The 19,395-nt window shown below is 32.6% G+C and overlaps 6 protein-coding genes and 1 non-coding gene across 7 annotated transcripts; 4 read left to right on the top strand and 3 right to left on the bottom strand.

Annotated features, from left to right (window-relative positions):
- Positions 1 to 1,225: 1,225 nt before the first annotated feature.
- On the bottom strand, positions 1,226 to 2,707 carry KABA2_06S05984 (uncharacterized protein; the record flags this gene model as incomplete). The annotated part of the gene is made up of 1 exon (XM_041551373.1): positions 1,226 to 2,707. The coding sequence occupies one exon, from the start codon at positions 2,705 to 2,707 to the stop codon at positions 1,226 to 1,228; it is 1,482 nt and encodes a 493-aa protein (XP_041407307.1).
- Positions 2,708 to 3,878: 1,171 nt separating this feature from the next.
- Positions 3,879 to 4,265, bottom strand: CCW12 (Ccw12p; the record flags this gene model as incomplete). Its single annotated transcript, XM_041551372.1, has 1 exon — positions 3,879 to 4,265. The coding sequence occupies one exon, from the start codon at positions 4,263 to 4,265 to the stop codon at positions 3,879 to 3,881; it is 387 nt and encodes a 128-aa protein (XP_041407306.1).
- A 2,369-nt stretch (positions 4,266 to 6,634) lies between these two features.
- On the top strand, positions 6,635 to 7,972 carry HOG1 (mitogen-activated protein kinase HOG1; the record flags this gene model as incomplete). The annotated part of the gene is made up of 1 exon (XM_041551371.1): positions 6,635 to 7,972. The coding sequence occupies one exon, from the start codon at positions 6,635 to 6,637 to the stop codon at positions 7,970 to 7,972; it is 1,338 nt and encodes a 445-aa protein (XP_041407305.1).
- A 3,996-nt stretch (positions 7,973 to 11,968) lies between these two features.
- Positions 11,969 to 12,055, top strand: KABA2_06S05896. The gene is given in 2 exon segments: positions 11,969 to 12,005; positions 12,019 to 12,055. It is a non-coding gene; the product is annotated as a tRNA-Pro (tRNA).
- A 351-nt stretch (positions 12,056 to 12,406) lies between these two features.
- AVL9 (Avl9p) lies at positions 12,407 to 14,488 on the bottom strand (the record flags this gene model as incomplete). The annotated part of the gene is made up of 1 exon (XM_041551370.1): positions 12,407 to 14,488. The coding sequence occupies one exon, from the start codon at positions 14,486 to 14,488 to the stop codon at positions 12,407 to 12,409; it is 2,082 nt and encodes a 693-aa protein (XP_041407304.1).
- Positions 14,489 to 14,899: 411 nt separating this feature from the next.
- Positions 14,900 to 17,392, top strand: CFT2 (cleavage polyadenylation factor subunit CFT2; the record flags this gene model as incomplete). The annotated part of the gene is made up of 1 exon (XM_041551369.1): positions 14,900 to 17,392. One exon carries the CDS (start codon positions 14,900 to 14,902, stop codon positions 17,390 to 17,392), a length of 2,493 nt encoding a protein of 830 aa, XP_041407303.1.
- Positions 17,393 to 17,717: 325 nt separating this feature from the next.
- Positions 17,718 to 19,271, top strand: MSL5 (mRNA splicing protein MSL5; the record flags this gene model as incomplete). The annotated part of the gene is made up of 1 exon (XM_041551368.1): positions 17,718 to 19,271. The coding sequence occupies one exon, from the start codon at positions 17,718 to 17,720 to the stop codon at positions 19,269 to 19,271; it is 1,554 nt and encodes a 517-aa protein (XP_041407302.1).
- Positions 19,272 to 19,395: the final 124 nt, after the last annotated feature.

Genomic DNA, 19,395 nt, shown 5'->3' with positions numbered 1-19,395 from the left:
AATTGTTTTAATTCGGACATTCTTATAATTCAATGATCGATCGGTGTCTTTTATTATATAATATATATAAGTTACATATTAAAGAACATTTAATATTTTATTTATATTATATTAAGAGCTTCCTTTTTATATCATTTTCTTTAAAGGTTTTTACTTCCTCAATCACACCTTTCATCTCTGTTTAGTTTGATTCTTATCAGTGGTTGACTCTTATCAATGGTTGATTCTGATGGGAAAATTTAATATTAGACATATTCTATCTAACTGAACAAATTTTATTATATTATAAGATCAACTTATAGCCGTCTGATCTTTTATATCTTATATAAAAATATGTAAAGTAAATTATGGAAACAATTATATTCATAAATGAAATATTGTTCCATTTATATATGTTGGATTTCTTGTTGTCTTGATTATAAATTCACTCAACGGTGGCGTAAGTAATATATTAGTAAGTTGTTGCGGGATTAACCTATTATCAGATCATTGCGGAATTAACCTTGGTCGTTAACATTCTTATAATATATTTCCGGCAGATTCTTATCAGTTACTGTGCTTAAAGATTTCTTTACCTATTGAACTTAAGTGTTGTGCATATTACTCTTAATTTCTTACAGTACCATTCTTGGTGGAAAAAGAGGTCAATTAGTAAAGTTGTTAGATAAGATTTGGTATTTTTCATTTAATAGGATACTTTTTTAGTAAAGAAACGAAACATTGGCACTTTATTAATTTTCAACATTGAAACAGATTAATCATAATTATCAACTAACTTTTATTTATAAACTACTCTCGAACCCATGTTAAAATTCCAAATAATGTCAGTTTAAAAAGATTACTTTTCAAATTTTTAATTACTATAAGGACTTCCAAATTTTAAAAACTTTGTTCGCGGAGTAACCCTCCGTGGACATTTGGTCAATTTGAAACAATACAGAGATGATCAGCAGTTCCCCTGCATAAGGATGAACCGTTTTACAAAGAGATTTAATTTATTTTTTTGTAAAAATTTTAAACCTCATCAAGTATAAGATTGTAAGACAAAAGTTACTTCTATATATTGTTTTTAGAAACTCTATGAATAATTATACAATTTAAAGATATAAAAGAGTACAAAAAAGTTCGTGGTTCGAAATTCAAACGTATCATTTTTGTTTTGTTTTGTTTTTTTAAAATTTTCTATTAATGAAATGCAAATAATGTATATACCCCCCCTGTGTTGTTATATAAATTCGGTTAATTTGTTAAATTCCTTTAATCCGCTAAAGGAATCGATCTTTATAGCAATAAGCATGATTTTACCATCCTTGATACCTAACTTCCACAATGATTTTAATAGATGAAGTTTCAACCCTGGTGAGTATTTCTTGTTGTCCCTTTCTGATACGTCGTATACAACATCATTAAATTTAGAGTCAGTAATTAATTGACAGATATTTCTGCATTGGACGCCATTAACCTGTATGTCACTGATGGAAATGCATGCAGGTAACACCAAGTGATCTCTCTCTTTACCACCTTTGGAAGCGGCAAATTTTCTTTTATAATTGTTAAGACTTATCCCTTGACGAGACAAGAATGCATTGAATGCCTTATCAAAAACTCTTAGACTTTCTCCAGTAATATCCATATGAATAATCTTATTATATTTATTGAAGATTAGGGAATTTTCATTAGGGTTCAATTGGAAAATTAATTCTGCCGATGAATCGTCAATAAATGGACGTTTATATCTTACCATATCCCAAGGTCTTTGATGTTCGTTAGTCTTCCTTTTCTTCCTTTCTGGTTCGTTATCATTGTTTTCGTTATCACTAGAATTATTACTACTGTTATTACTACTACTATCACATTCATTACCATTAGTGGATGAACTTTTGCAGCCAGTCTTATTACTCATGCATTGATTACTTAGTTGTGAACTAACATGTTTCTCAATGGGACTGGTTAGTCCCTTTGAACTAATATCGTCTAGATGTAATTTTATCTCTGTGACGTCACTGAATGGGTTCGTATTACGAGATACATTAATTAACCTTTGTTCAAGGTTTTGAAAACGATAGTATTTGCATTCTTTAATCAAAGTATCTCTTAAGTCAGGCTTTAAAGTGAGTGTGGCACCACCTAACAAATCTAATAATAGTTGAAAATATTCTGGTGATCTTGAGACAAAATTTGAAGATATTGGCACCACGGATAATTTATTATTAACAAATCTATATTCAATCTCAGAATTAATTGTATTTGAAAATACTTGGAAATAATTATTTGAATCTCCATCACGTCTAAATAATTTTTTCAAAAATTTAAATGATTTCCCACCAATATTCGCATAATAATATGGAGATTCTTTAATATCCGTAGTCAATTTATTAAATCTGTAATAAATAGAATCTGCCAATATCATCGAGTATTCGTCCTCATCGGCAATATCTAAATAATAACCTTGCAGATGTTTTATAATACGTTTAAATGATATGCAGTTTCTGTCTAAGAATAATTCTGTCTTATTGTCATGAGTCGTGAAAAATTCTGTAAAATAATTTGGTGCATCGGAATTAAATGATAAGCCTGTCAATTTGAATGATTCAGTACCCATCTTAATAGTATATATGTTATCATTTGGAAGTCCCATAGTGGTTTTCTCAGTTTTTTTAACATTTGCAATATCAGAAACGTCAATATTTTGAACTGAAGTTGTCATATTTTAATATTTTTAGTTTTACAAAAGTAATTAGTTAATCCTAATATTGGGATTACACTAAAAGTCTTAAGAATTTATAGTAAGTTTTCCTCAACGAAATAAATTTCATACAATAGATGGTTGTTGCTTAGTTACAAGTACATAGATCTATGTGTATATATATATATTAACACTTGATGAAGATAACATGGAGTTTAAAGCAATAAAATGTAGATTGTTAAACATCGCTTATTAATGATGGCGCCTTGCATGTTTTCAGCTCTGGGCATTGTCTTATGGAAGAAATAATATTTATAAATTTTTCATTAAATTCCGTTTCTCACACATAAATGTACGCAGTTACCGTGCGTCAACGCACAACGGAAGAAAAAAAAAGGAATGAAAATTGTCGGCTTATTAATAATACAAAGTGTATATTGGAATTAGTAATCATATTTTGTCACTATCAGTGATAGCAAAAGCTTAAGGAAAATACGGATGATGGATATAGTTGAAAATTTTGATAGTTCATAATACATAAATAAAATATTGTTAAAAAACATGCCAAAATTTACATCGAAGCACGAGTAGATACGAAACAAAGGATGTCCGGGAGATTAACACTTGAGTACAACATAGCTAAGCTGCGCTTGAGTCAACGTAGTTTCCCAAAATATAAAATGTAAACAATTATATAATGAAGAGATCTATTATTGTTGTTATTGTTATTATTATTATTATTTGTTGATGGGAATATTATATAAGATTACAAAAAAAATATAATTGATTTTAGTAGCAATATTATTAAACACACACACAACAAATGTATATATGCATTAATATAATGAAAAAATGTACCGGTAGACATACGAATCGAAAAAACGAGCTAACCATTAAAACCGTAAACAGATACTAAATAGTATTGATGTAGGAAAGGCCAGCTTTATTTAATGTTCTTGATCGTAGATGGATTAGTTTTGGATTGATGTTTATAAAATAATTCTTAAAGAAATATTGGTGGGGTGAAAAAAACGATTGTTAAAACGAACGTGATCAAAAATACAAAAGTTACTAAACATAAAGAATGTTAGCAATTGTTTTTGATACTAAATGAGAATTTAATAAACATTAGAAGAAATATTCTTCGCTAAAGTTTAATAATCTTTTAAAAAAATGAAGAGAAATTCATAACTTATAATAATAGAGCGGCAACACCGGCGAATAGAGCACCAGCAGCTGGTAGAACGTGGTTGGCGGCACCTTCGAAAGAGGTAACAGTGTGAGAAGTAGTACCGTTGGAAGCCTTGGAGGTAGCAGCGGTAGTAGTGTTCTTAGTGACTTGAGCTTCTTCAGTTGGGATTGGACACCAGGTAGTGAATTCAGTGATGACATCGTTAACAGTAACGGTGGCAGTGGAGACTAGAGCTGGAGAAACAGTTTCTTCACAAACGTGTTCTTCACAAGAAGTGATGGTGACTAGAGTGGTGGTCTTTTCAGTGGCGGTAGCGGTGGTGACGTTAGCGGCGGCAGAAGCGACGGCAGATAGAGCGGCGACGGTAGCTAGAGTAGAGAATTGCATTGTAATTTGTTTGTTTTAAAGGGAAGCGAAAGACTTGGTTTTGATGTATTGATATATGATTAAATATATTTATAGTATGGTTTTTTATATCTTAATAAGAAGAAGAGAGAAAATAGAAAAAGTGTAGAGAGAAGAAATTTAAAATTGATGTAAATATGATAATAAACCTTGCTTTATATATGAAAGAGAAATAAAGAAAATTTAAAAATAAATTATTTTTTCAGTTAATTTTCCAATTTGTATTCGATTACAGGTAAAAAATGCACTTGACTAAGGATAATCCAAATAAAATGAAGAAAGAAAATAAAAAAATTATTTTACCTTATCCAAATTTGCGTAGTTGAATGGAAATAAACAACTACCTTCTTCTTCCTTCTCTATCGTTGCAATGTTTTTGTTTTAGTTTGTTAAAAAGACGACAGAAAAGTATGTGTAATTCTTTGCATTCGGTGTGTCCATGTTAGGAAATCAACAAACAACATCAACCTCACCATCACCCACCAACCCCTCTTCTTTTTTCACTTGCGTTACTTTTTCGTTGTCAATTCAGGTTGTTGTTTTTTTGCTACCCTTGCTTTATTGAACCCCGCGCGCAGCATGTAACAAACCAAAACAAATAAGGAGCCAGCTTTTAGCCAAAATGAGCTGAACAGAATAAAACTTTATGTCTGTTATAAGGATAGTTTACTGGTTAAGAAGAATAAAAATGGACTACAACTGTTCTGTGTCTATTTTTATTAATAGCATCAATATTTCGCAATCTACCTCTATCTGAACGAATATTTTTCTTGCTAAGGAAGGGGAAAAGTGATGAGATTTACTAAGTAAACGCGCGCGCAAGAGTCTGGAAGCGACTGGAATTATCTCGCAATTTGAAAAAATTTTCGCTTTAAAAACTGAAAAACATGAATAATGTGTGTAATTGCTGGACCTAAGACATCGGCGTACAATACACTGAGCATCATTCTTAGTACTCCTTCTTTCTATCCTTCGTCCTAAAATTGAAATAAACAATTTTTTCTAATTAATTACAATACCAAAAGAGCGGATTACACATCCTGACAGAGAGATTCCCATGCAGAAATATATATTATTATTGTTTGTTTGTATTTGTTTTTAACCCTAAATAATAGAGCGTGGTATCTTATCTTTGTTTTGTTAAAGTGGTGGTGAGTAACGCGTCTGAGAATGTGTGCTTTTGCCGGCGTTTGTACCCTTTTTTCTGGGCCTACCCTGCCGGAACCCGGGTGGGTCTGTTGTTTGGAATACTTCCTATTCGGGACACGGGATCTGGTGCGAGTTTCTTACTGAAGAAAAAAACTTTTCAAAAAAATATATATATTTATTTATTGCAAAGCAGTAACGACAACTAAAAAAGCTGTTGCGGTCCGTTTTTTTGATGAGAGGAGAGACAAGATCTTTACCTTCTTGTTTGTTAGCGAAATAAACAAGCTAAACTACGCGCTACTGCTATGGCTATTGCTGTTGGCACACTAAATATTTGTTTCTTTTTTGTTACAGAACGTATTTTTTACTGTATGTTGAAACCCAGCAAAAAAATACATAGTAAAGAAAAACAACCGTCCATATATGTTTTACACTCAAACTTGGTGGGTATTCATTCTATCTGTTTATCATCAATTGAAGTGGTGGGGAACACATTCAGATAACTATATAGCTAATGACCCAAAATATTTAAATATGCATTTTTTTTGTTTTTGGGAAGGTAAGCAAGAGGGAGGGGAGACCAACGATAAGGTTGTTTTGCCCGTTCTGTAATGGACCTAAACCTCCCTCCTCTCCCACCCGTCATTTCTTTTCTTCTTCTTGTCTTAATGTGGTCTACTAAATATTCATAATTGCGGAATTTATATACCGGGATTTCAAACAGGTTTGGTTTTTTTCATATCTGTGTATGTAAGGGATTCAGCTATTAAAATAACTCTATTTATAGATTGTTTCGTTCAATGTGATAGTGAGGGTAACACTCTTTGAATTTTTGATGGAATGTGGGGGTAACAGCATTCTGTATCGTTATGGACGAAGCATCTGCCTTGCTAATTAATTTAATTTTTTCTGATTTTCAAGCCGGACATTAATTGGTGTTTATTTTTTTAGCTTGTTTTTTCGAAGTGGTGGGAAATTACGCCATTGTGGAGCAGCTTTTGGGATTTACTAAACGTTATCGAACTATGCTAGCAACTAAACCAAAAAAATAACTAACTACTGCACATAACAAGTTTAAGTAACATATATGCATGTATATGTATATAGTATATATCAATTGTTCTTATTAACTAAGATATTCTTCATCTTGTTAAATTAGATTATATCGATAGATAGAGAAAGCAAATATAACCAAAACAAAGATGACATCGCATGAAGAATTTATTAGAACACAGATCTTTGGAACTGTATTCGAAATCACTAATAGGTATACAGACTTAAACCCCGTTGGGATGGGTGCATTTGGTCTTGTATGTTCTGCTACCGATACTTTAACAAGTCAACCTGTTGCAATTAAAAAAATTATGAAACCATTTTCAACTGCAGTATTGGCCAAAAGAACATATAGAGAATTAAAATTATTAAAACATTTAAGACATGAAAATTTAATCGGTTTACAAGATATCTTTTTATCTCCTTTAGAAGATATTTATTTCGTTACAGAATTACAAGGTACTGATTTACATAGATTATTACAAACTAGACCCTTAGAGAAACAATTCGTTCAATATTTCTTATATCAAATTTTACGTGGTTTGAAATATGTTCATTCAGCTGGCGTGATTCATAGAGATTTAAAACCAAGTAATATCTTAATTAATGAAAATTGTGATTTGAAAATTTGCGATTTTGGTTTAGCAAGAATTCAAGATCCACAAATGACAGGTTATGTATCAACAAGATATTATAGAGCTCCCGAAATTATGTTAACTTGGCAAAAATATGATGTCGAAGTTGACATTTGGTCTGCAGGTTGTATCTTTGCAGAAATGATCGAAGGAAAACCTTTATTCCCAGGTAAAGATCATGTCCATCAATTCTCTATTATTACTGATTTGTTAGGTTCCCCACCAGAAGACGTTATTAATACGATATGTTCTGAAAATACTTTGAAATTTGTAACATCTTTACCTCATAGAGATTCTGTACCATTCAGTCAACGATTTAAAAATGTGGAGCCAGATGCTGTGGATCTCCTTGAAAAAATGTTAGTCTTTGATCCTAAAAAGAGAATTACAGCAGCAGATGCATTAACTCATCCTTATCTAGCTCCATATCATGATCCAACTGATGAACCTGTCGCTGATGCTAAATTTGATTGGCATTTCAATGACGCAGATTTACCTGTAGATACCTGGAGAGTCATGATGTATTCAGAAATTCTAGATTTCCATAAGATTGGTGGTACTAACGGACAAATTGATACAAATGCTACTTTTGATGATCAAGTTGCAGCTGCTACTGCTGCAGCTGCTCAAGCTCAAGCTCAGGCACATGCTCATGCTCGTGCACAAGCACAAGCACAAAATCAACAATCCGGTACTCAAGTCGAGTCACAGGTTACAGGAACTACTTCTTCAACATCTGGTAAGACAGCTGATGGTGATCCAAGCAATAAAAATAATACTAATGAGCATGATACAATAACTACATTTGCTAATCAAGCCATTCATTATGCAAATGAATTCGAACAATCTTGATTGATATCATCATCATCATCATCATCATCATCATCATCATCATTATTACGATCGAATAAAAGTATTACGTCGCATATTCATTATGCCATGTCTAGATGTTATTTTGTATTGATATAACTCTGTAAATGAATGTACAAACTACTACATGTAGTGTAGCATTAATTCCATAATACAAATATGTAATTTTATTTTTACCAACGTATATATTGTCATCTATGATTATTTTCATGTCTCTATTAAAAAGAAATTCCCATCATTAAAAGAGATATATAAACCTTTTCATATTCTACGTATATACCCTCAATTTTCTTTTTTTTTACTATAAAGCCAGTGGTTTCCAAAAAACTGTAAATCAAAGAGGTACTAAACTCCTTCAATTATTTTATTATTGTGCTGCAGTTGATCGCATTGCGCATGACAAGGATCTTTCTTATTTATTAATTAGCCCTGAATGACAAAAAAAATAAGGGGGCATTATACTCAGCCCTTTGTCATAGTACTATCCAAACGGCTGACAATATAATGGAAAACTAGATAAATCCCGTTTTACTCCCCATTCCCTGAATTTCCTATTACCTATCCATTTTAGTAAATAAACTTCGCATAAGTTATTTATAGATTTTTCTGGATTAGGATTTTAGTCTTCGGTGAAAAAAGCTAAATTTCTAAGGTTTTTTCATTTACCCAATTAGGAATATTGCTGGTATTTACAAAGAAAATCCCGCAGTTCCCACTCAAGCAACCCAGCCTTCTTTATTGATAGAATTAATTACATGAAAAGAATCCAGATTTGCCATTTCTTTTTCTCCCCCGCTCAAGTTATTTTTAGATTGGCAGCAGCAATTCTGAAAAGAAAAAAAGAAACTTTTAATGTATCTGACATTATTTCTCATTACAATTCCTAATATGATGAAAATGGGCTCACACAATGAATTAATGTATGTGTTTGTATTTTTTCAGTTGAGTCATCGATAATTTTTCCTTTATTGAATACTAAATTACGTTCATCTTTTTTTTTTAGTTTTAACAAGGGAGGATAATTATACCAACAACGGTTACATTTGAAATTTTCGGCGTTAGTTTTCATAAGAATAAGATATAAATCTGGACTTTTACTATATATCAATATTATACATCCCTTGTCCGAATTTACTGATCCTTGATATGTTCTGTATTTAGCAGTTTGGATCCTATATGTTATTGAATCTCAAAAAATCAGTACTTTAAATCCTTGCTTCTTTTATCCCTTGTAAAATTTATTGTTCTAATTGTAAATTAGGGATGACGGGAATTTCACCTCGCTAGATAACGGTTACACCCTATTGAAACAGCAATTTTTATAATTAGATAGCCAGACCTTTGCAATAGTAATAATTTAATTAATTGTTTGAAATGTCTTTAAAAATAATAGGAAACTACCATATATTCATATCTAAACCATTGTTACAACTACAAAACGGCTTTAATGGAGGGTTGGCAATCTACTAAGATTGTGATGAGTTATGGTTTCACGCCTCTTAATATATTATGAAATTTTGTGAGTACTCGACATTTTAAAAACTGAATGTGTCAAGCATTGTTTATCCTATATAATATACATTTATATTATAGATATTCAATGGAACACCACCTACTAAACGATGTGGTAAATTAAAATTAACAATCCAGTATCTTCCAAAACCAATCAAAGTTCTATCATCACCATTCATTAACTTTTTAACCTCATTTGGATGCAACGTCAAGTTACCTGCAGATACAGTATTTCTTGCTGACACTTTGAAATCCTCGATATATTGTTTGATTTCGGAAATTGCCAACGCACATTTCAAAGTTCTTAACCTTTTCTGAAATTTGTTTGAATGAGTCGTTCTAATAAATGTTATCAGAGCCGAAACAAATAATAGGCCATCTCCAGTTAGAATGTCAGCGTTAGATTGTCTACCTAATGTCCATAGTAACACGACCACATAGGATTTATTGTCATGGATTCTCTTGAAAATTGGTCTATATGCGTCAACTGATTCTTAGCTCCAAATACCCGAAACATGGCTAAAAAACGCCGACCTTCTTGGAAATAAAAGTTACTTAAGTATTAAGTAAAATATCTGGGAATTTACTAAAGTGGCTGTAATACTCAGCTAAGGGTTCGGAGTTTGGAACGTTACCTGAACTGGTTACTCCCAGTCTGGGAACAGTCGGCATAACAGCACGATGGATAAGCTCCGTGTTACAGCCTTTGAAATGTTTGAATATGTTATTGTCCTTTAAGACAACTAGCTTGAACGGAACTGAAACATGTGATACTTTTGACATATCTCTTTTATCACTATATATGTCATCGCTACAGTAATGGGACACCCACAATCTTCTTAAATATGAACCACTCCATTTCGGAAAATCTTTCAAAGCATTTAATTGTGAATAAATTAAGAAAAAGGTAAACATATTTACATTTTAAATTAAATAAACAAGAAGGATTAAAAATAGAAATCAATATGTATGTAGTCAGAACAAATGAATAAGATCCTAATGTTTTAACATAGGTAAATCCGAAGGTCCTTGTTTTTTTAAAGGAAAAAAACAGGAGAGGTTTTAGTGCGTTAATACCTTTATATATATTAAGAGAAAGATTATCAGTTTTATGTTATATGCATAAAATAAAATTTGAAAGTAGTGATTTCGTAATGCCTAAAAGTATTATTTGGATACATACCATTGTAAAAAACTTTATTAAGTTTTAATATAGATTCCTTTATAATCTGTAAATATTTCTTACAAATTTTTACATTTCGTATCACCTAATACTTATTCAACATGGAAAGATTAAACCCGTTGAGTCGAGATTATGTTATAGCAGATAAACTTTTAGTACCAAATATTTATAGCTAGTGATATATTAGTGAGCAGGTCATTAATCCTTCAAAGGTAGTGTAAACGTAAGTTTGAAATCGAGAATATACGATTAGTATTCGAGTTGAAATTATCGGACATAGTTATAGATATTCAAATTTATAATCTTGTAGTTTATTTTATGTTATATGAAGTAAGTCTATATAAGGAAGATTGTATATATATAAAGCTAGAATATGTGGTCCTTTTATACTTTTGGAAAAGGAAAACAGTCTACCAAATATTGATAGTATTTTTACTAAACATTCTTGAAACATGTTCTAGACACTTATGAAACAATTAGTAATACTTGCTTACTAATCATTCTTAAAGAATGTTCTAGAATCATATTGAACAGTTAGTAATAATTTCTTACTAAACATAAAATTGTAATAACTAAGTATTGCTACTTTCTATATTATAACACATCAAACCTCAAGCTACACCATTCACCTCTATACCTAATACCTTAAATAATGAACGAATATAAGTCTAACCACAGTATGTCAGCTTCAGCTCACATTCGAAATTAGATTCTATTCGTTCTATAAATTATATATAATATAAAGAGACCAATCGATTATCGTATTAAAAAATGTCCGAATTAAATATAGTAAAGCTTGAAGAGACTAATAGAGGTAAACACTCTATCTCAGTTTGTCTACAACATTGTGTATCCACAGTAACTGTCGGAAATATATTATAAGAGGGATAATGACCAAGGTTATGATCTATTGATAGATTCATCCCGCAATGATCTAACAATAGGTTCATCCCGCAACAACTTAATAATAGATTACTTACGCCACTGTCGAGTGAGTTTATAATCACGACAATGATAATCCAACATATATAAATGGAACAATATTTCATTTATGAATATAATTGTTTCCATAATTTACTTTATATATTTTTGTATAAGATATAAAACCTCAGACGACTATAAGTTGATTTTGTAATATAATAAAATTTGTTCAGTTAAATAGAAGATGTCTAATATTCAATTTTCCCATCAGTAACCTATTATTAAGTCATGTCGCAGTTGTGTCCCAAATAATTCTTATATATATTTTATATTGCTTTCGAGTCAATATTTTTAAATTAATTGGGCGTGTGGTCTAGTGGTATGATTCTCGCTTTGGGTTCTAAACTCGAATATGTGAGAGGCCCTGGGTTCAATTCCCAGTATGCCCCTTTTTTCTTTTTACACAAAAGAGCCGCAGAGCTTCATTTTATTTTTCATGAGATGTATGTAGCTCTTCAAATGTTGTTGTCCCTTTTGCTGTATTTGTAATAATGAAAATAACTTAATATTTGTTGTTTTTTTTCTGTTAAATTCAACCAAATTAACCTCAAACCTTATAAATGCTAACCCCTGGTTAGTAATCTTACAGACCATGTATGTCTTGCATAAATGGATTTCCCTTTTTTGCATAGGACTGATTAAATTTTCCACACCAAAAAGAGAGTTTGAAAATATATATAAGTACTAAATATGGAAAAAATAATTTAGTCATCATTTCGTTATATTTTTATTTATCTAATTTATTTGTCTGTCTTAGTTGTGTCATCCGGAACTACATATTCCTCTTTTTCATCTTCCGTTAATATCAAATCGTCAGCAGTCATACTATCCGAGTTTGAATTTTCATCTCTTGGAATGAAGTTACTAGATTTCTCCTGTTCTTTAGAGCTAAAACTCTCATCCTGGTTTACCTTTGCAGAACTAAACGATTCATTGTTGTCATCGTCATCGCTACTTTCATTTAAGTCCCTTTGATGATTATCACGATGCAATCCAAGACCTAATAGGGCATTTTCAATAGCTTTTCTTGTTGAATTTTGTTGTAAATTTGTATTCGTTGTGTTGTCGTCATTTTTCGTTTTTTTGGAATTGTTAGAGCTACCTTTAGATATAACTGAATTGGCTGTATCATTAGTATCGTTATTCAAACATGTTGCATCTTCATTATTTTTAATTTTCTTCCTGTTAAAGTAGTCCTTCCACGATGACCAAACATTCTCCTTTGGAATGGGTTCATTATCATTGTGAGTTTTCTTTTCATTATCAACTGTATTTCCATTACTTACCACCTTCGACACTTGTTCATCTTCTATACTTTTGTTTGAAGGCGCATCAGTGGATGGGTGCTTTCTGAGATTTTGGAATGCCGAGATCAGTTTCTGTTGAAATATTACAAAGTTATCAACACCATTATAGGCATGCTTTGGAACAAACAAATCAAAAAGTCTATCATCTGTCAATTTGTTGAAAATTTCATAATTCCTTGTAGTTTCCCACATGTTTACCCAATGGATATTATATAAACTCCAGGGATTCAAATTTAGATAATCTTGAGGTATGCTTTGTAATGCAACTGGGTTATCTTTGTTGGAATTCACATAGTCAAAAAGTTTTACAGAGGAGAGAAGACCAGTTATATAATCTTCAAACTGCCATCTTATAAAGTCTTCACTACCTTTGAATTGTGAATTCTTGGGTGTTTCATCATCATTTTCGTTCCACGTTTCTTCGACGATGGCAACAATAGATTCAATCCATTTCTTATCATGTCCAGTAAGTTGTAAAGGTCCATCTAATGATTTATTAATTATCTCTAGTGACAGAGTATCAACATTCACCAATATATCACATAATTCATCTCTTCTTTCAAAAAGTAACGAATTAGAAGAACCGACAACGAAAAAATTAGTCTTCTCCGATTTAATATCATCAACTTGTTGGAGTGGTGTATATGGTGAAAATAAGCCACCTTTCTGGAATATTTGTAATGGCAATCCTAAAAACTTTAAAACCGACTTACGATCACTTGATTTAAATGATGTGGCTCTTTCCATCTTTGATATATCCTTATACGTTAGGGGGCTCCCACTATCCCGTAAATCTAATAATAAAGACGGTATGAGACTAATCAAACTGAACTGTAAATTGCACAAGTATTCCACATTGCTCCCATAAAATATAATTTTTTTCTCTAATATCATTGCCTTCAATAATATTAAAACATCCTTTTTGAAATCATGTACAACCTTCCGTAGACATAATCCAATATACAGTCTATTCGCGGAATTTGATATGTCTTCTGTCGAAGAGGATTTATAGAGCACTTTCAAATTGTCATATAGGGATACCAATATCTGTTTATCTGTAAAATCATGTTGAAGAAAGTAAGCATTTGTAACGATACTTAATTTATCTCTAATTTGACCAAATATTGGTTCACGAAATACTACTACGATTGCTTTTTGGACGGTGGAACGTGTGACATCTTTATCCTTTGTTAGTAAATCGTCAGTTTTAATTTGTCTAGAGCAAGATATGGCGAATAACGTCGAGTAATTATTCACATCATTTGCAGAAAGTTCGGTAGCTCCATTTATTGGGCTACAATGATTATCTTCGTCGTATAATAAAGTGAAATAGGTGAATGTTTCCTCGAATGAATGGGACCCATCTGGAAGAGCTTGAAAGGGTAAATTTGTCCAAAGTCCATCCTTCTTTACCCCATCCGGTAACCCGTGCCAATACTCAATTTCAGGGCCTCTCTTATGATGAAAATCCACCAAACATATGCCAAATATCACAGAACTGTCAGAATTTTCCATGTTTGATAGTAATAATTTTGCTTTAAGCTTCGCTCCTTCAATTTTGATGTAATGTAAAGAATAAAGCTAAGTTTCAAAATAAAATTCACCCAAGAAAATATAACAATTCTTATCTTAGCACAGTATTATAAAATAAAACTTCATTGGCATCTTTTGTTAATATATCCCAACGTTTATCCAAAAATATACCGATAAGAGGTGTTGTGGCTATCTATACCTTGAAGAAATGTTCCATGAACCAAAAAAAAAAGTCGCATCGCCCTCCGAAAAGGAGAATTATTCGAATATAATATTTATTATAACAATGAACGTTGAAAGGACCAATAGTTAAAGAGTCCAATTGGAACCCCTTTTGGCTTTGAATTGACATTTCATGTATTGAATTTGTAGACTACTAAGATAATCACTACAATGGCATACAAACTACGAACGCTTGAGGATGGCTCAGGTGTGTGTGTTGGGACAGTAATTCGCTTTGAGACTGTTACGATATTACTGGATCCAGCATGGTCCAATTCAAAGGTACCATATGATAAGTCAGTGTCCTTTTGGGCTTCGATTATTCCTGATGTGGATATTATATTGATATCTCAATCAACAGTTGATTGTTTAGGAGCATATCCTTTACTTTACTATAATTTTCTTTCCCATTTTATCTCTAGAATACATGTATACACTACATTACCCATAACAAATCTAGGAAGGGTCGCTACAATTGATTTATATGTTTCAGGAGGTGTGGCAGGGCCATATGCTTCAAACGAAATGGATATTGATGACATTGAATCAGCATTTGATTTTATTGAAGCCTTGAAGTTTTCTCAGGATGTCGATTTGAGATCCAGATATGATGGACTGTCAATGACAGCTTATAGTTCTGGTTACTCACCTGGCTCTTCCATTTGGTGTATAACTAATTACTCTGAGAAGTTATTGTATGCGAAAAATTGGAATCATTCGAAGAGTACTATTCTAAATGCTGCGGCCTTGTTGGACAGTAGTGGTAAGTCATTATCAGCCCTAAGTAGACCATCTAGCGTTATCACTAGTTTGACTCAGTTTGGTTCATCTCGGCCTTTAAAGAGACGTGTAAATATGTTTAATGAGACTTTGAGGAAATCATTGATGGACGGCGGTTCTGTTATAATACCGTGTGAAATTGGTGGGAATTTCTTAGATTTATTAGCAATGACACACAATTTTCTGTATGAAAGATCGAATAATGGGAAACAATCAAAGGTACCTATATTACTAGTATCATATGCTAAAGGGAGAACGGTGACCTACGCACAATCTATGATGGAATGGTTATCCTCAACTATCATTAAGAAATGGGAAAATAGAAATGGTCGGTCACCCTTTGATGTCAATAATATATTGAAGCCAGTTACTCCAAAAGAAATCTTGAAACAAAAAGGTCCTTCTATTTGCTTTGTTTCAGAAGTTGATTCATGTATTTCTGAAACAATGAAAAATTTGAGTGAAATATCTAATGTAACAGTGTTATTAACATCCAACCGTGAGAACAACCAACCAATTCTTGACAAGATGAAAGTAGAATGGTTGGAACATGCAAATGGTAAGGTACAGGAGGGGGCAAATATTAGTTACTCAACTACTGCAGAATTCGAAATTGCCAATCTGAAGCCTCTAAAAGATGAGTCGTTGATTGAATTTAATGAGAAGATCGACCGAAGACGAAAGCAAAGAAAAGAAGATGAGATAGTTTTACGGAAGGAGTCAAAATTGTCTGGTAGTTTTGCGCACTCGTTTGGTGATGGGACCATTGTTTCACCTGACGGGACTAATAGGGTTATTGGAGATGTGAATGGTGAGGATGACGATGATGATGATGAAGATGACGATGATCTCATTGATATATTAAAAGGTAAAGGTAAGAATAATAAAGAACATGAGATACCTATGGATACAATCATCTTGCCAAATTCGTCGATTAAGAACAAAATGTTCCAATTCAAACCGGTAAAGCATAAGATTGATGAATATGGTTCTTTTGTAAATATAGATCAACTAATTCCAAAGGAAAGCAAAGAACAAGAAGAAGATAAAATTAGTAGTCAAAAGAGAAATGTACGAGACAATGAAGATGAGAAAGAGAATAATTCTGAAGCAACAAATCGTTCAAAGAAACAAAAGAAAGATAGACAAACTGAAAAAGAGAATGCGGAAAGAAAGAAAAAAGAAAAGATGAAATTTGACAACCTTGAATATCTAGATGCCAAGAATCATCCATGTTTAAGAATATTTCAAAAGGAGACGGCGACCATTTCATGTCAGTTATCATTCATAAATCTAGACAATGTTGTTGATCAAAGATCAGCGTCAGTTATATGGCCTACCTTGAAACCTAGGAAAATTATACTACTTGGTTCTAAAGAAATACAAGATGAAAATGTTGTATCCATTCTACTTAAAAGAAAAATTGAAATGGTTGACATACCATACAATGAAAACGTCGAGTTTGATACCATAGTGAAGACGTTGGATATTAGCTTAGATATAGAATTGGATCAATCTTTAAGATGGCAAAGGATTGGAGAAGGTCATACTGTGGCGCATGTTATTGGTAGAATAGTAAAAGAAGCTCCATCACAAAAATCTGGTTCAATGAGAAGTAAGCTTGTACTAAAACCGATAATAACCAATAATAAAAGGCATACTAATGGATCACTATCCATTGGTGATATCAGACTTGCAGAAGTGAGAAGAAAACTAATGGAACTAAACCATAAAGCAGAATTCAAGGGAGAAGGTACATTGGTAGTAGATGGTCAAGTTGCTGTCAGAAAGGTAAGCGATGGAGAAACCGTCATTAATGGGTTCCCTTCTGACATATTTGACACAGTAAAATCAACAATTACAGAAATGCTTGCGAAAGTTTAGGGTATTAGTATTTTTAACTTAGGTATAAATGAAATAATAACAATATATACATATATGTTCGTCAGCATTAATGGCACTTGTTTATATGAATAACATTTTAAAGTGAATTATTCTCGCTTTTCACGGTTTTCGGGAAATGCAATGAGCTTAAGAAAACTTCATGATTTTTATTTCGGATGATTACTTTTCTAATACATGTTTCACAGATGGTTATTAATTAAAGATATTGCACGACAAGTTAGAGTGATAGTCGTTTTTTGTTAGCAGTTATTGTTACGATATTAATACCAAAATCTAATAAGCAGATAGCAGGATATTACACAATATGGCTAACATAATAAATAAAGTACCAGGCCATATTAATTTTTGGGATGATGTTTCAGCTGACAACTCAACTAAAGAGACCTCTAACCAATTACCAACAGCTATAACTGGAGCCCTAACATTTGAGCAAATGGATGCTTATGAAGCATACTTTCGGATCGAAGAAATAACTGAACTATTGAGAAGAGACACATTGCCTCTACCGAAATGGTTTACAAGAATGCCTAGTCCGAATCCTGTCTATGATGCAGATGGGAAAAGAACTAATACAGATGAACAAAGATATAGAAAATGTTTAGAAGATGAAAGATATAGGCTTGTAGAAATTGCTCTGAAGATGATACCGTTTTATGTTCCACCTCAAGATTATGTTAGGCCCACCAAATTCCAGGAAAAATATTACATTCCTGTAGACCAGTATAGTGGAATTAATTTTGTTGGATTATTATTAGGACCTCGTGGTAATACATTGAAGAAGTTACAAGAAAGTTCGAAGTGCAAGATTGCAATAAGAGGTAGAGGTTCTGTGAAAGAAGGTAAACATTCTAACGATTTACCAAAGGGCGCAACAAATATGGAAGATCCATTACATTGCTTAATAATAGCAGATTCGGAGGAGAAAGTGCAAGAGGGTATTAAGGCTTGTCAAGCAATCGTTATTAGAGCTGTTACATCTCCAGAAGGTCAAAATGATTTGAAGAGGGGTCAATTAAGGGAACTAGCGGAGTTGAACGGTACGTTGCGAGAAGATGATAGACCTTGTTCAATATGTGGCTTAAAGGGCCACATGAAATATGACTGTCCCAATAGAGTTTCGTTTGCCCAACAGGTTTTGTGTAACAACTGTGGTCAGACAGGTCATACGACGAGGGATTGTCCCTCATATTCCAATAAGTATAATGCACCATCGCTACCTAATACTGGTCGTGATATGGATACTAATACATTCCAGGGATCGAACGATAACAAAGGTACTATTCACACGGGAAACTCCAGATATAGTGCCATAAACCAAAGTGGTAGTGGTAAATATGACCGTGGAACACAATATCAATCTAGATTTGGCAATAATAATGGAGGCTCTCGGTACAATAGATATTCTGATTCAAATAATGGACAGCAAGCACAGAATGTGAGATTATCATATGAGGAATCTAGTAATATAGGTACTACGCCACCACAACTACAGCAAGCTATAGTACATTCTGATCGCTCCAATGTTAACAGAGATAGAGCAGCTCCTGCTCTATCATCATCTAGTAATCTTCCTCCTGGGTTGGATACTTTCAATGAGCCAGCAAGATTAAGCCCTAACATGGTACCACCTGGGTTAGATTCTACCTCAAATGCACCTCCTGGATTAGATTCTACCTCAAATGTACCACCTGGATTAGATTCTGTATCGAACTTGCCACCCGGATTGAGTTCGGTATCAAGCGCACCTCCTGGATTGGATTCTTTGTCAAATGATTTGAATTTACCTCCAGGAATCCCGGATAATGGTCCAAGAAATACAGGAGATACTCCAGAATTATCAGGCCCGCCAGGTTTATAATGACGACGAATCCCTCATTCTCTATAAATTACTTTGATAGTAATGCACATTACAGGGGATATGGACTAATCGATGCATTAATAGAATATTTATATGTATATAAAGTTGAAAAACCTTTTATAAA

Source organism: Maudiozyma barnettii (assembly GCF_903064755.1).
Source record: "Maudiozyma barnettii strain CLIB 1767 genome assembly, contig: KABA2_06, whole genome shotgun sequence".
NCBI lineage: Eukaryota > Fungi > Ascomycota > Saccharomycetes > Saccharomycetales > Saccharomycetaceae > Maudiozyma > Maudiozyma barnettii.
The sequence above is the reverse complement of the archived record's forward strand: the minus strand, read 5'-3'. Positions and strand labels throughout refer to the sequence as shown.